The 17,656-nt window shown below is 39.3% G+C and overlaps 1 protein-coding gene across 1 annotated transcript in view; it reads left to right on the top strand.

Annotated features, from left to right (window-relative positions):
* Positions 1-16,209, top strand: part of gabbr2 (gamma-aminobutyric acid (GABA) B receptor, 2) — a 306,925-nt gene extending 290,716 nt beyond the window's left edge. The window contains exons 15-19 of the mRNA XM_007258852.4: positions 373-597; positions 3,048-3,230; positions 5,045-5,174; positions 6,520-6,637; positions 10,133-16,209. Of these exons, the coding sequence (XP_007258914.2) occupies positions 373-597; positions 3,048-3,230; positions 5,045-5,174; positions 6,520-6,637; positions 10,133-10,298 (822 nt within the window). The 3' untranslated portion in view covers positions 10,299-16,209. The remainder of the gene's footprint in view (positions 1-372; positions 598-3,047; positions 3,231-5,044; positions 5,175-6,519; positions 6,638-10,132) is intronic.
* The last annotated feature ends 1,447 nt before the right edge of the window (positions 16,210-17,656 follow it).

The following is a 17,656-nucleotide window of genomic DNA, read 5'->3' as shown; positions in this document are numbered from 1 at the left end:
GTTTGGTTTCAGGTGAAAAATCATTTTGGTTCATTGCCGGTACCAAACACTGGTCATTTATTTGCATTAGCTCGCTAATATGTCAATTTCCATAAGATTTTATTAAGCATGTGCAAAAATACTGCAGGGTGACAGATTGGTCACTACCAATGTAATGGTATGACAGTACATGCAATAGTGTATTGGACACTAAACTGATACATTCAGTAAACTGCTGTCAATAATCATAAAGTTCATAAAGCATCACAGCTCTCTGACCCTCAACCCCTTATAGACCCCTCAAAGCCATGTCTATTGATCGAAACAAGCTGATTATTTTACTCCTCAGATCTCACATGTCCATTTAACCTCTCTCTTTCTTCTCCTCCTCAGTTGTTCGGTTGTTTTCTGGCCTGGGAGACGAGGAACGTCAGCATTCCCGCGCTGAACGACAGCAAGTACATCGGCATGAGTGTGTACAACGTCGGCATCATGTGCATCATCGGGGCGGCCGTATCCTTCCTGACTCGAGATCAGCCGAACGTGCAGTTTTGCATTGTGGCCCTGGTCATCATTTTCTGCAGCACCATCACACTGTGCCTGGTGTTTGTGCCAAAGGTGAGGACCTTGTAGCACTCAGCTATTCCCTTATTTACAGAAAAAAAAAAATTACCTGTTACTCATATTTATTGCGAGGGACAAATAACATTTGGGCCACAAAATCCACAGTGAGGGATTTGAGAACAACAGTGGCAGCAGTGGCACTGATTTCTCAAATATGGGAGGAAAGGGCTGGAGGAGATTGGTTTCTTTAGATTTGCACGCCCTGTAAACAGCAGAGTAAGAACTGCAATTGTTTTGCCTTAAAGCAGAGCAGGGCAGCTGTGCAGGGAAATAAAATGACTTCAGTCCCTTTTTGCAGAAAAGTCATATCTTTGCATGTCAAATCTTAAATCTCGTTTATAATTCTGAGATTATTTAACTCTGTTTTTTACACTAAACAAATGATCTGTCATGTAAATCCCCATGTCCCACAGAAGCTAAAGAACACTGCAGGAACCAGTAGTATATGTATGTGGGGCATGCTGTGCAATGCATGTGATAGTTATTTTTTTCCAGAGTCTAATATCTGGTTCTATTGACAATTCTAGCTAGATGCTGCCGGTCACAATCATGACCACCTACTGCACTGTCTACTGTGGGTGGTAATGCCTTTTATAACATATTCCTGGTACACATTGTGACATTGAGGAATGTTAATCTTCATACACTTTAGAAATAAAATATCTGGGATCCACTATCAGACCTCACTCAAACTTTTGCTTTTAAAATTTCACATCACTTTGGTATGAGTACAAGTATGCTGGCAATTATTCAACCTCTCTACTCAGATATACAGATGTGGGTGTTAGTTTTTTTTCCAAGCCATGCCCTGAGGTTACAATTCATGAACAATTTATGTACTGCTATCCCATGACCTTTGGCATGTGTAGATTGATCATCTTGATAAAAATGAGAAATAGGACTGTCTGAGTATCCGAATAATTATTAGACTTTCTGATAATAATACAGCCTTTCCATGCATGATTCAATTAACAATACTAAGTTTACTCTTCAGGACTCTTTTCAGGGCTATTTTATACTTTGAGCACAATCTGATTGCATAATCGTTCTGCTGTTGTTGCATAATCTACTAATTAGTCTGAAGCTGGGTGGCAGTAAGAATGTAGTACATGACATAAATGTGCTGGAGTGAGAAACTGGATGATGCTAGAGGTCTGCCACCTTTGGTGTCTGATGCAATTTCATTACATTTTTATAATTACAGAATTCTGTTAATATAATAGTCAGTGTGTTATTTTTGCTGCGTGTAGAGCCCTATATAATCCTGCACATCTGCTCTGTTCTGCTCTGAGGCAAAACAACAGCACTGTGCACATTTCCAAGTCTAATTATGTATCGTACACTGCAGGTGTAAAGTAACCTCAGACAGACCTGTGGTTTCTGGCACTGTCTGATAATAATGCTCCTTGTTTAATAATCCAGAGTAGTTAAAAGTTCTCTATAGACATTATCTGTAACTTGTAAAAATAATTATGATCAATATTTGATATAATCAAAAGTTGTCACCCCTTTATATTTTCTGTGATTTTAAACGTTGATTGAAAAGGTAAAATGTTTAATGTGTAATTAAAAAACAGATATTACTATTAGATACACTATGGCATTATGGAATATACAATGACTAGTTTATATATATTCACTTAAATATTATATATTTACATTTTGTGGCGTTTTGTCATACAGTGTGATCTGATCTTCATTCAAGTCAAGGTTATTGACAAATAGAATGTGTCTAAATAATAACACAATAGTATATAAAGTAAATGTATCCTTGCTTTAATGACCTCAAAAGCTAATTAGGGTCGAGTGTTAGCATACCTAGAGTCTGAATAAACCACTCAAACTTCCCATACCTTGCCAAAAAGAGCTTTCGGGGGGACTTTATTCTTTTCATACTTTTTCTTGCCACTGTATGTGTATAATTATCTATCTGGATGGAAGATGTAATACTATAATAATTATAACAGACACAAAATTAAAATGCTGTAAAATTGAAGGTGCTGAAAATAATGCCATCAAAACCACCTTCCTTTACTTAATTACTTAACTGTTGAATGCCTGTTTAAAAAAAAAAAGAAAGAAAAAAAACATCTTTGGGTATAAGTTGTGTGACTTTTCACTTGCTTAAGGAACCGTAACCTAATACAGAGGCTTTATGAATAACTCTTTTGTTTCTATGGCATTATGGAATATACAGTGAGTTGTTTATATATATTCACTTAAATATTTTATATTTACATTTTGTGGCATTTGGCTGAGTGACTTGCTTTACAGTTGAATCATGTTACCTAGGTTACCTAGGTTGGAGTTTGCTGTGCGTTCCTAGTCAAGAAAATCAAACCTATAGATAACTATTGTTCACACAAATTTGACTTAATAAGATGTGCAAACATAATATATAAACTACAGAAATGTTTAGGGTTCTTTCTACAATTTTCCACCAGCTTATCACAATGAGGACAAACCCAGATGCAGCCACTCAGAACCGCCGGTTGAAGTTCACACAGAACCAGAAGAAGGACGACTCAAAGACCTCCACCTCTGTGACCAGCGTGAACCAGACCAACACCTCCCGCCTGGACACCCTGCAGGCGGACAACCACAGCCTCCGCATGAGGATCACAGAGGTAGGACATCCAGCCAATGTCCCAGCCAACATTACCATGAGGGGCTCATACGGGTGGGATGTGGGCTGGGTGGGTTCCAGGTGGGCATGATTCTTAGTGGGTTCGTACCTGTGTTGTTACTGGGGATGCGGTTGGGCTTCCCAAATGGGTCAAATTATAACAGCCTATGTTAAGAGTTCTCTCATCTATGCTCCATGTGCAGTGTACAGTGTACAGCCCCGATAAAGGCCATGTTTAATCTTTCCTGGTGCCATTACTGACTTTTATGGGGCCTATTATTGGCATACTTGCGGGATCAACATAAAACCAGTGGACAAAACTTTCTGGGTCGCAGTTGGGGTGACCAAACATCTATTATCTGAATTCCATCCTGATAATATTCTAGATACATGCATTTACACTTGGTACCCAGTTGAGTTTCTGCTTAGTCAGACTCAAATCACATTACTGCAAATTTGCTGCAATTATTACTGGTGTTTCTGTCATTGTTTCTTTGGTTACATTACATTACATTACATTACATTACATTTGGCAGACACTTTTGTTCAAAGCAACTTATAGCAACAATAGTGAAGTACATAGAGTAATAGAAGTTAAAGGTAAAAAATATATATATATAATATAAAAGGCAGAGGAGCTCATTCAGCGGCAGACTACTGTCCCAGTCCTGCTCCACAGACAGACTCCGAAAGTCTTTTGTCCCTCAGGCCATAAGACTTTTTAACTCATCTCAGCACAGCAAACTAAAGACTCTGTGACACTTTTTCACTCTGGCAACTCTGGCCACACCATGGCCACACCCTCAGCTATGGACACACTCTCAGACTTGCTGATGCCTATAACACTATTTTTATAGTTCCACCCTATTTTGCACTAGTAGTTTATTCACTAGTTCATCCATCTACCGTTTACGTATCTTTTGCACTGCTGAATTTAAATCATTATATAACTGTGTATTTGCACTTTCTGTATGGCTGACATCAGTTATCCTTACTTTATCAACTGGTGTTCACTGTCTATTGTTCAACTGCACAACCTCCATTCTACATTACACACACACACTAAAGACTGTATTTTCACATTTTATATTCTATTTTTTTATTTGATTGTATTTATATGTATCTTTATCTTTATATTTTATATATTTTATTTTGTAACTTTGTGTATTCAATTTGTAACTTTGTGTATTATACCTGCTGCTGGATGTCTAGAATTTCCCCTCGGGGATCAATAAAGTATCTATCTATCTATCTATCTATCTATCTATCTATCTATCTATCTATCTATCTATCTATCCAAAAAAATATTTTTAGATAAGGTCTAAAGGAGGTCAAAGGGAAATAATGGAATAGAGTTAGGTTAGAATTAGTTATTTTGTTAGAGGTGTTAGGAGAGTAAGTGCTCTTTGAAGAGCTCTGTCTTCAGGAGTTTCTTAAAGATAGCGAGAGATTCTCCTGGTCTGGTAGTGGAAGGAAGTTTGTTCCACCATTGGGGAACTCTGTATGAACTCTGCTGAATGCATCTTGTTGATACAGATGCTTTCACACTGCTTTTATTTGCCTCAAATGCATATTATTCTAACCCCTGAGATAATTTGAGTGATCTGATTTGTTTAAATTGTTTTAAATACATCTTGGCCTTGTAACACTTGCATTTATATGCAGATGGGTTTTACCCAGATAGAATCTCAATACTCAAAATACATAAAGTGACCCCCCCTCCCCATGCACGTGCAGGTGTTTAAGTTCTGCTATTGTTAAATCTGTTATCACTGACTGATTCGGGATCTGAAATGTAATTGTGTGTTTGCTCAGATGGATAAAGAGTTGGAGGAAGTGACCATGCAGCTGCAGGACACCCCGGAGAAGACGCCGTATATAAAGCAGAATCACTACCAGGACGTCAACAACATCCTGAGCATACGCAACTTTACAGACGGAAAAGGTGCGTGGAGCTCATCTAACACCGCGCATTACTCATCTGTCTGTCACTGTTACTTTGATCAGCGCGTGTGAATGGCATCAGCGTGAGCTGTGGGTTTTTTTAGGTGTAAGAGAGGAGACAACGCCTGAGTTGTCAGGTGCAGCACAAATAAAGCACCTTGAGTACCTGACAGTTCTCTGTCACCGAAGTTTCACTCTCTGACAGATATTGTATTTTCCCTGAAATACACTCTTAAAAACAGAGGTGCTAGAATGGGTTATTTGAGGACATTTCTTAGAAGAGCTGCTGCTGCTTCCCTGAAGATTCTTTCAAAAAGCAGAAAGAACATTTTAAGATTTAACCAGTAGAAGGAAAAGTACCTTTTGCAATTTTAGGATTTTCGGAATAAATTTGTCATACAGTGTGATCTGATCTTCATTCAAGTCATTGACAAATAGAATGTTTCTAAAATAATAACACAACTTAGTTGAATACATTCATTCAGAGTGTTAGCATACCTAAAGTCTGAATAAACCACTCAAACTTCCCATACCTTGCCAAAAAGAGCTTTTGGAGGAACTTTATTCTTTTCATACATTTTCTTGCCACTGTATGTGTATAATTATCTATCTGGATGGAAGATGTAATACTATAACTATTATAAACGACACAAAATTAAAATGCTATAAAATTAAAGGTGCTGAAAATGATGCCATAGAACAACTTAAAACATGTCTTTACTTAATTACGTAACTATTGAATGCATGTTTCTTTAGAAAAAAAAACATGTTTGGGTATAAGTTGTGTGACTTTTCACTTACTTAAAGAACCGTAACCTAATACAGAGGCTTTATGAATAACTCTTAATACAATTTTTGATGATACGTTTCATTAAGATGTCAGTTTCTCTATATATTGTAATGTTTACAGATAGACTTAAGCATTTTAATAGAATTAAACATCCATACCAGGATCTTTACTCATTGACAAAAAATTATACTCCAGATTGGTGTAAAATTAGGCACGCAGTTATGTTAATAATGTTAATGATTACAGTGTGTGTTGTGATAAGACAGTGGGTCTTGCCACTGTGGTAACTAACAAGTCATTTCAGAGTTGCAGGAGGGAATATTAAAGCAAGGAATTCACTAAAATGTGCAGAGCAGGGTGTCTCCAAGATCAGGGTTGAAAAAAAAACCATGGAGTTACAGAACTGAAGGGTGGGCCCTCATATAAGGCATACAGTTTAAAATCTAAATATGGGGATTTGATACGTTTTTAAATCAATGGCATCATTACAAGCATTGCAACAACACTGCAATTTGTGTCTTATTGTGTTTGTACATTTGTTTATTGTTTATTGTAGACGGTGAAAAATCTGTTCTGAAAAATCACCTGGAGCAAAAACCCCAAGCACAGTGGGGATCTATGGATCCCTCTAGAATAAACAGAGGCCCGCTAGAGGACATCAACTCGCCAGAACAGTGAGTGTTTTATCTGCTTCATTCACTCAGACACATGGTTATGCTCCAGTATAATAAGTGCACTTAGGCATGTTTCTCTGTATGATCAGAGAGGGATGAAAGTTTTTATATGCAGAGATTAACCCAGAGAATGAAGGAGTGAGAGAGAGAGAGAGCGAGAGACATGCACAGAGAAGGGCGTTACATAACCAGTGATTTACAGCAGGCAATGGAGGCAGTGATGCCTGAAAATAGACAGGAGAGCAGGAGAGGAATACTAGAGTTATTCCCAATGCCCATTGAATGCTTGATCACATGGGGGAGGGAGTGTGCAGTGTGCTCACCTTTTCATCAGCACGCCTTGCACACCCCTCAGCCCCCGTACTTACAGATTCACACTGTTCTCAGGGGTGTGTGTTTAGAAAGATATCTGAGGGTGTTCTATGTAGTGCTGAATTGGTAACACGCAAATGCTGTATTTTAACCCACGGGCAGACCTGCTGACATCAAATCTCGTCACAGCTCACGGATCAAACACTCTGGAGCTTTTTTGTGTGACTAGAGTGCAGGTGTCAAGACTTCAAGGTCACTTGTAATCTATTCCAAGGCACCTAACGGAAATCTGTGCCTTTTTTCGAACTAAAGGGTGAAGAGAACAGGATCTTTCCCCTAAAGAAATTAATCACCAATAGAGCTTAAAATCTGTGCCTGATTCTGACCGTGCCGAGATTTCCCACCATTTTCCTTGGGCTGGATCGGGTCAGAAAAAAAAAAGGTCTGTGATGTAGGCATCTGTTTTTTAATGCTATATCTTTTTGATATAATAACATGATAATAACAATATAGCTGAGTAACAAATCAAACTGTTTTTAAATGAAAGTTGCACAAGTTAGAATGTTATAATCACGCATCTCTCGCTCTCCACTTGTCCACATTTGATTGCAGTGCTGTGTGAAGCTGTTTAAAAAAAGAAAATAAATTCTTAAATAATAGGTCTATGCTTCTTCAGTGTTGCAATGTTAATTAACATCATTCTGAACAGATTTCGCTCGTTCAAATATCCCAAAAATATTTTTAAAAAGCTCAGTTTTAAAGCTCTGCTTACAAAAAAATGTGGGGTTTAAATCAGGCCCGATCTAAGCTCTAATTCCCAACCAACTACATAAAGAACCAAAGCACCACTTGGGAGACCATATGAATTGTAAATGTGTTGCAACTACCTAGTAACACTTTTTTGTTGTGTCTTTTTTGTGATAACTTACTAGTGACCACCACTCTGCAAGTATCGACAACCACCTTAACAACTCATTCTGCTGTTTCTCCAGGAAATGCACTTCTCTAGTTTTATATCATCAAACCTACTAAACACATAAAAATGGGGAAATATTGGAAATCTTAAGATTCAGTCTAATGCATTTTGGTCCACATTTGTCTCATGTCAACCATGTTTACACTATATTAAGAAGCATTGCGTAGTTTATAGTGACCTCAACATCACTTTTGAGATCATTTTACAATTTGGACACTAGCTAGATAAATTAAAAATTCATAAAATATGAATTCATCTAAAAGTCAAAATGGAGTCACAAAGCTCAAGAGAGTCTCTAATATAAGCTTCATCTTTCATTCTTTCATTCCATCCAATGCATCACAAGCTCCAAAAGATAAAACAATACATATCAGAACCAATTCAAATGGGAATGTTTGGACTGGCTGCCGAGAGGGGAAACATCACAGCTACATCCCAACAAGAATCAATCTCCGGAGTTAGCAGCATCTCTCCTGACCGCTGGGACATGCTGAGCCCTGAACAGAGATGTAGAACAGTGTAGAACAAGAGAAGCACAGATACATGTTCTAGTTTATATCTAGTGGCATTAAATTAACAGTGCATGAAAAAGTTGAGTTTAAATAATGTATGAATCAGAAACTTCTTAAAATCCCAGGAATATGTACCCCACAGCTTCTCTAAAATAGAGCACTATTAAATAGTCAAGGATAAATTGTCAATCAAATAGACAGGAAGTAGCCTGTGAGAGTAAAATCTGGCCTACTTTCTCTCAGCCTCTCCTGGTTTTCTCAGAATTTTGCCCAAGTGATTGTTTGTGCATAAAGAGGGGCAACCCATCTTAGTCAGGCCGCATCTCCTACATAGTGGGGGTGTAAATACCTAATTCAATCAACTATATTCTGGAAATGTCAGAGTAAAAGTCCACCGGAGGAAATGTGTGTGTTAGTTCTTTTATGTAACTGGCATTTAGATTACGTAATTGACTTGAAAGCGTGTCACTCTGTCGGGGTGCAGGGTGAGGACCGGCACTAGGTGCAGGCATGAAATGTACTTTGTCAGTGGATGCAAAGAGGCAGCAGCATGGTGGATTAGGGGGCTGTGCTGCAGAGGGCTGCTTATGCCTACACGCAGTGTGTGTGTGTGCGTTTACATGTTTGTGTGAATGTTTGTGTGTGTGTGAAAAGCTTACTTAAGACCACAGTCACATATATTACATCCAGAACATCGCTGCTGCTTGACTTTTAAAACCTGTAATTTGTCACCCTCCTGTGCAACCACAGGCTCACATTTATGTAAATAGAAACGAACATGCAGCGTTTTGATCCAGGACAGGAAGGAGAATGGGGGAAGAATCTAACTTTCTTTTAAATACTTTCAGATTTAGCTTGGAATAGTTCTTGAAAAGTGATTTTGCATTTACCCTATTACAACACGAGGATGGTAACTAATCTGAACTGACTTTTTAATCAACTGCTCAATCGCTTCATATGAAGTTCACATAGGTCTATCCATCGAGTCATTGACCATGGTTTCCCCAAGTTGCAAGTTGCAGTTGTCTCTTTGCTGTGGTCTTTGGCTGTAATTATAAATCCCTGCCCCCAAATTGAATACAATATTTGAATCCATGCTCTTTAGGGCTTCCCTAACTTGGGGTTCATAAGTCACGTAATGCCAGTTACACTGCAGGAGATGCCACAGCCATCCATAGACAGAAGTCTTTATGATGTAGGTGTAGCTTAAAAGTACAAATGCAAAAACGGATTTAAAAATGGATTTAAAAATGGAAAAACACTAAATGGAGTCATGTAAAGACATAAAGCTTTATAAAAATGTCACCACAAAAATCTAAAAAGAAGAAAAAGTATAATTTTAGATCATAAGAAAAAGACACGTCCAAAAAAAAAAAAAAAAAGAGTCTGTATTGTCAAAACTGAACAGATGATGACTGCTATATCTCGTTTGAGGCCTGTACTGTAATGCAGTTTACACAGTTTTAGATAAACTCTCAATGATTGTATATTTATAGCTAGCTCCACAACTCATCTTCTACACAAATATACAGTATTTTAATTAATCGACTGCATTTGAGATTATGTTGAATTTGTCAGATTTTTTAGGAATATTTACAAACCCAATATTTGTCTCAGATTTATTTACCTTTGCTTTATTTAACATCATGTCCTCCTCCTCTAATTCCTGTGTATTCCTGTATTTTGTTTCCACAGCATACAGCGCAGGCTATCTTTGCAGCTGCCCATCCTGCACCACGCCTATTTACCCTCCATAGGGGGGGTGGATGCCAGCTGCAGCCCCACCAGCAGCCCAGCGTCCAGCCCCCGGCACAGACAGCACATGCCTCCCTCCTACAGGGTCATGGTGTCCGGCCTGTGAGTGCTGCCCCGGCCCCGCGCTCCGAGGAAGAGAGTCTCCGTTTTCTACTCAACAGACTGAGCCACGTCAGCGATTAACGGAAGCGTGCGAGTGACACAGGGGGTCCGACTTTTCATACATTCATGACCCCCACACCCTCCATCCACGTCTATGTCAAAGCAGAACTGATCTTCCAGGCTGCAAGGGGGGGAGGGGGGGGGGAGGCAACGACTGGATATCCTCACACACTCACAGTGCCCACCAACACTTGCATCCTCCCCCCTAAAGTCACTCCCCCAGTCCCTAATGACCAGAGAGCAGCACCAGAGGACGCCAGCTGTGCTGTAGCCTTATCTGCTTCAAAGGGGTTTTCTCCAAAACGCCCTTTTTCTGTTGTCAAATATGTGGACCCACTGTCTGCTTGTCGACGTGTCAGACATTCGTAGCACACTGCTGGCGTTCGGCGGTGGAGATCCAGACGTGACCTAGGAACTCATCCTGTTGACCGTGCTTACAGTCATGTAAATACCATCATCCACATCAAAGCAAGCTCTCTCAGTACGCTGTGAAATGAAGCACTCGGCTCGGTGGAGTCAGATAAGGCTGGGCTCTCCGAAAAATGGCCTCTGAAAAACTTTCGAAACGGACTGTTGACTAAACAGAAAAGGCATTATTATATTATGAGCCGGTCAGTGCAATTCAAATGGCTACTGGTTAAGTGTACACTCATGCTATGGGGAAAAATGAGTCTGTTAAAAGTGAGAGATGTAATTGCCGCTAAACACAGCAAACAAACCTCACACAGCGCCAGGGGCCGTCTCTTAGTCATGAGGAGAAGTACACTGCTGATATTTGTCACAATGCTAGATTTGCACTGTATGTTTTCCTTAAAAAAATGATACCTGTTCTGGGTAACTGGTCATTAAACTGCTATACTGACTTTTGGTTGAAACACACAAATGCGTAAGGCAGACAGAGAGCAGGGCAAGACACTGTTTAGAGCAACTGAGAGATGCTCCTTTCTGAAAACCAAGTGCAAAGGAGCAAATATGGTAGTGAGTGCACAAGCCTTATGGTCAGGTGAGATTTCTGGGGCAGTCCAGAGGGCCAGTCTTCCATTTCAGCTGTGTGTGGGCCTTCTCTCATAGAGATTATAGTCAATTATAGTCGATAAACAGCAGCGAGCGTCAGGACGCCTTCGGCGTGCAATCAGTGTGCAATCAGCATCATCGCTTGATGTGAAGGCCTAGAAATAGCTCCACACAGGGGCTATAAATACACATGATGATACTGAAACACAGAAAGACAACTGGTTAAAGCAGGGTGATCCATATTTTCGGTGGAAAGATGAGAAACTGTACATTACGACTGAGGAACTGCAGCACTCTGCAGCACAAGTTAGCAGCGCTCTGCAGCACAATAATGGACCCACCCTAAACTGCTCACATGAGCAGATCCTCACTATGGCTCTTCAGTGCAGTTTTTTATTTACATTTTTCGTGTTCACAGAAAAAAAAACATGCGATTCTTCTTGTAGCTGTGAGCCGAAATGGACGGATGGCTCGGTCGGAGAGCGTGCCGTTTCGCCAGCCGCATGTCATTGGCTCACACACTCACTGCGGACTAAATCACAGCCCCGAGGAGATCCATCCGCTCCCCTCCCCCGAGCGGCATTGGAAATATATCACCTGGCACTTAGCAACAGTGAACATACCTCATAGTTGCTATAGAAATGTAACTCTGTGCTGTGAACTTTGCACAAACGTCTCACAGATATAGGGAGCATAGGCGTATAGCTGTTGTCATACTATTTTTTGTAAAGCTATATCAAGACAACAAAGGAACTGTATTTAAAAATGCAAAGCATTGGAATAAGCTAAGTATCATCCCTCTAGAGAACAACGTTTCCTTTTCTGCAGATCTCTCACCGTCGGTGTCTTGGATTTAGTTTTTGTCGCGTTCGTCGAATGCCGTGCCTGTGGTCTTGTACTCGGAGCCTGAAGGACAATGTTGAATTGAAGCTGATCTGATCAGGCAAAGAAATACATCTGTAAACATTCGATAGAGTGAAATGCATCGTGGGTTTTTGTTTCACAGCTTTGGCTTTCTGCATTTTGGTGTGCAAGGGTTGAAATAACTTGCTGTTTTTTTATTATATGTTTGTTTATTTGTTTCATTGCAAGTTGATATTGAAGAGGTCCAAATGGCGACGGTTTTGGCTGTTAGTGCACCTCACCTTCAGCAACACTGAAAAAAAGACCTTTAAAATCACAAGAACAGAATCAAGCAAAAACTCCATAATGCCACGACATCTCAGTCCACGCCAGTTACCGAATGGTGGCCATCATCTTTAGGACAGTTTCTTGTCCATTTTCATATGTGCTCATTTAAAAAAAACAGTACTGTCAGGATTGCTGTTTAGATGTTTTTATTCTTGATTTTAGGATCCAGGAAGATAGGAAATGAATAACAGTTATCAAACTCAAGCCGCCATTACAAACAGCACTTTTACTTTGGAATTATTTAGTTGCACTGTATTGATTCATCCATGGTTTGATAAGGGTTATAGTTAGTTTGATTTGATTAAATTAGAAAGTTACTTTTCTTTCCCTTGATAGTAAATAATAATCATCAGCCTACACTGGCATGTACACAACCATAGATATGTAAAATATAACACCTAAAGGCTCATTTATACTTAATTTAGATACACAAATTAATACTGAGTCTAATTTTAACAATGTAACTGTTACTGTCCACATACTTATGCATATACGTTTGTGGGCAGTGGCATTGGCATAGATGTTAAGCAGTACTTCCATTAGAGGGCAGTTCAGAGTGTAAAGATTCTGACAGCAACAGAACAAATATGGAGGAGGTTGTAATAAAAATAAAATTAAACAGCTGTTATTAGTATTAAAAAATTGCCACAGTTTCTTCTCCATTGTTTCCATATAGTGGTATTCATGTGGCTCTCAAACTATTGGCTGCACTGCCCCCACAATCTCCAGTGGTACTGCTCTGTTTCATCTGCATCCTTAATCTTTTGGAAAACTTAAATTTAAAACTTAAAATATGAAAAAGAATGCAGAATACGGACAGAAAGCTCTGTTCATAATCATACCCATATTTAACATTGAGCATAAATGAGCCTTAAGTGTAGGATTTCTGATCTGTCAGAATTAAGATCTGCTGTGTACACAGGCTGACGCGAGTCTGTTAATGGTTTATGACAGAAAATTAAAAGTCAGGGGTGTTTTGCTCGACAAAACGACAAAACTTGCTCACGCTTCTGGACAGGGCTATTTTTATTATAAACGTGGTTCACTGCTGGATTTTAGTTTGGAAGCCAGAAGTTGTGTTTTTAATCATTATTTATTCCTTTTCACACATTTCAGGTTTCTCCGCTCTAATAGAAACCTGCAGATTCAGTGAAGTTCAGTGGTTGTAAAAGGGCTCACTACTATCCAACCCTATTTTCCATTCCGCAAGTCATCGTCTTGTTTTTTATGGGGTGGGCCTCTGGAGTAATCATGCCCAACTGCTGAGGCTGTAATGTTATTCTCTTCAGTGCTATAAGCAGATTTTTACTGTGACTCAACAGCATCGAGCACAGCAGACATCCCTGCTATAAGGTATCTTAGAACTGAAGGTCACAGCATGCCTGTAATTCTCTTTCTTTATAAGTTCTTTATAAGTTCTTTATAAGTGAAGGCATATAATAGGTGATAAACAATCTTATTTCTATCAGAAATTACATCACTATTATTTTGAATTAGTCATGAGTATTATTGGTGACCGGTACAAATCTTATTAAGCAGTTGCTGTGCTCCTCTAGTCTTCTCTAAACCCTCTGTGAGAAGACTTTATAAGACTTTATTTTAGGTTCTACTCATTTGATCTTGTTACTTAATTCATTTATATAGTTTTATTAATCTAAACAGGGATGAGCCGGCAGATAAAAGTCTTGTTTTGGTTTTATCTACTTGATTTTTAGTTCAAGTATGATTTTTAGTTCAAGACTGTGTTCTGGGCACATTAACACTGTGTGGTACCAACACTTAACTTAGGCTTGACTTCCTTCCAAGTGAGCCGAGCTTTCATGAGGTGTAAACTTTACAGAGTGATGATTGGTCAGAGAGACTCCTCACAATAGGTGATGCAAAAAGTAATCTATTGTAGTCTATTGTTACTGTGTTGTCACACCGATGATGATTTAGTGACAGTGTTTTGTGATGTCACATGCCACATTTCAGGGAATAGCTATGGTAGTGGAAAACAATAATAATAAAAAAAAAAAACTAGTAGAGTTAAGTTGACCCGAGTAGTCTAGGTACCATGCAGTGGACAAGCGCCTTCAGACTAATGATAACAGTGTTTTGCATCAATAAAGAAGAATCATTGTTATTTCCGATCATCCTTTTCATACGCTAACAAAAGATCTAATGGAAAGGCGTTATATTATATTAAGTTGTAATTACTGGAAAGGGGCTGGAATATGTCTAGAACTGATTTTCTAATCCATTCTTGTCACTTCCACACATGGTATACTATGCATAAATTGTTAAAGTTATTTTCCAAATGGTTCTTGCTAAATTCTAATGAATGCACAACATTTATGACAGTGGCAATAATAAGCTCCAGCAGGCTGTTCAGACTGATATTCGGAAAGTCGTATCTCACTGGAAGGGATAGTCATTTCAAAATTAATGGTGAAAACCATTCAGTTCAGTCAGATCAGTCAAAAGTCCTGAGAAATAGGTGAAGTGGTATTGCACAGAAATATGTAATTCATTTCTGCAGCGTATCATTAGGAATAATGCTACCTAAGATCCGGCACAGTGTTTCGATCTAACCAAAATCAACTAAACAACATTCCACACTGACCACAGAGTCTTGGTCCAAAGTCCATGTGACAACCACCGACCACGAGCACTGGTTTATCATTCAGTTTAAAGAGAAGAACTGGGAAATTTCTGAATAGACTTCTGTTCGATTCTCTGAGGAAATCAGTGAGCGACCAAATCAACCAGGTTACTTTTTCAGTTTTATTTTGGGAGTGTGTAATTTAAAGCTAATTCACCAACTGTGGATGTTTCTGTGTGCGCGTGATGATCGAACATATGGTTTAACCATCGACACAGCGGTTGAAACATGCAGCGTGGGGTGTGAGTCGCTGTTTTGTGGAGTGTCTTCTTGTTACAGGCAATAAACTATGGAACCAAGTTATAATAGCTGTAATCTTGGTCACTTTGTCATGTTACCCACCAAGCGTTAACACTGGACAGCAGCAGTTATTGGGGAAAATAGATTGACTTTTTTCACAAACGTCAGCCTGGACTATCTGGGAGGTAACTAGTGCGTGTTTACTAGGACCATGCGGAACAATAAGAGGGCCTCCTCAATACCCCAAAAAGAGCGAAGGACTATTTCTAATGTATATAATGTATACAACACATTTTTTCTGTAGAGGTATTAATCTATGATAGTGGGGGGACGTTACCAATGACTAAAAAAAATAATTACAGAATGTTGACGGTGAGCGTGTATGTCTGTTTGCCACTCTGTGAAAACGTGCCGTCTTCAAGTTTACACATTGCTATTCGAAACTATTTATTCTGTGCTGGAAGACTTCTCTCTTTTTTTGGACTTCACAGAACATCGGTGCCCGTCAAGATCAAAAGATACACAATTTTATTTTCCTTTTTTTTTCTTTTTATATCCAGTAATTTTGCCAGTGTACACTTATGTGCTCCACGACTGTCCTGATCAGTGTGTTTGTACAAGCACACACACACACAGGAGCTACTGAAAAATCAAAGTGGATGTGCTCATTTCATATTCTTGTACCCTTAAACTGCATGGAAATCATAACATTTTTAATAAATTATTGCAAAAAAATGTTTTTTATTAATAAAATAATTAAAATGAATCACTGTCTTTTCTCATGACTTGATTAAGATAAATATACTGTACTCTGACTGTTTACACTCCATAACAAATAACCACAGACAGAGCATTCCTGCCCTCGGTCTCTTTCTCTCTCTCTCACACACACACACACACACACACACAGAGCGAGATGGGGAAGATGAATCTGTAATGACCCTCTCTGTATATTGAGGGTGATAAATAATTGAGGGAGCGAGAGCCCCATGGCAAACAGGATGCAAGGAGAATGAGTGCAGCGCCTTTATGTCAGAGTCAGTCTGCCTGCTCCATCAAGTGCTCAAATATTTAACATGTCAGCGGCAGACAGGGGCTCAGCGGCCCTAAGCCTCGCACGGTACCACACGCCAGCTCCCGGCCAGCGCTGGAGAGACTGCGTCTGTGGATTATAATGGGAATAAAGAAATAGAAATACAACAGCATGACTGTCCTGATCAGACGCAAATCACTTCATTAAATCCCAAAACAAGTGTCCTCAGATGATAAAATCTGATCCACATCTTCAGATTGGAGCTGTTTTTACTCACATTTTATGTTTCTTACTGTTGTAGCAAATGCAATTAAAGCAGCACAAGTAAAGCAAAGGATAATGTTTTTGATTTTGTGACACAGTATATATATATACACTACCGTTCAAAAGTTTTGGGTCACGCAAACAATTTTGTGTTTTCCATGAAAAGTCACACTTATTCACCACCATACGTTGTGAAATGAATAGAAAATAGAGTCAAGACATTGACAAGGTTAGAAATAATGATTTGTATTTGAAATAACATTGTTTTTACATCAAACTTTGCTTTCATCAAAGAATCCTACATTTGCAGCAATTACAGCATTGCACACCTTTGGCATTCTAGCTGTTAATTTGTTGAGGTAAGCTGGAGAAATTGCACCCCACGCTTCTAGAAGCAGCTCCCACAAGTTGGATTGGTTGGATGGGCACTTCTGGCGTACCATACGGTCAAGCTGCTCCCACAACAGCTCAATGGGGTTCAGATCTGGTGACTGCGCTGGCCACTCCATTACCAATAGAATACCAGCTGCCTGCTTCTGCTGTAAATAGTTCTTGCGCAATTTGGAGGTGTGTTTAGGGTCATTGTCCTGTTGTAGGACGAAATTGGCTCCGATCAGGTGCTGTCCACTGGGTATGGCATGGTGTTGCAAAATGGAGTGATAGCCTTCCTTATTCAGAATCCCTTTTACCCTGTACAAATCTCCCACCTTACCAGCACCAAAGCAACCCCAGACCATCACATTACCTCCACCATGCTTAACAGATGGCGTCAGGCATTCTTCCACCATCTTTTCATTTGTTCTGCGTCTCACAAACGTTCTTCTTTGTGATCCAAACACCTCAAACTTGGATTCATCCGTCCACAACACTTTTTTCCAGTCTTCCTCTGTCCAATGTCTGTGTTCTTTTGCCCATC

Source organism: Astyanax mexicanus, chromosome 3 (genome assembly GCF_023375975.1).
Source record: "Astyanax mexicanus isolate ESR-SI-001 chromosome 3, AstMex3_surface, whole genome shotgun sequence".
NCBI lineage: Eukaryota > Metazoa > Chordata > Actinopteri > Characiformes > Acestrorhamphidae > Astyanax > Astyanax mexicanus.
Note: the sequence above shows the minus strand (reverse complement) of the source record. Positions and strands in the feature narration are given on the sequence as shown.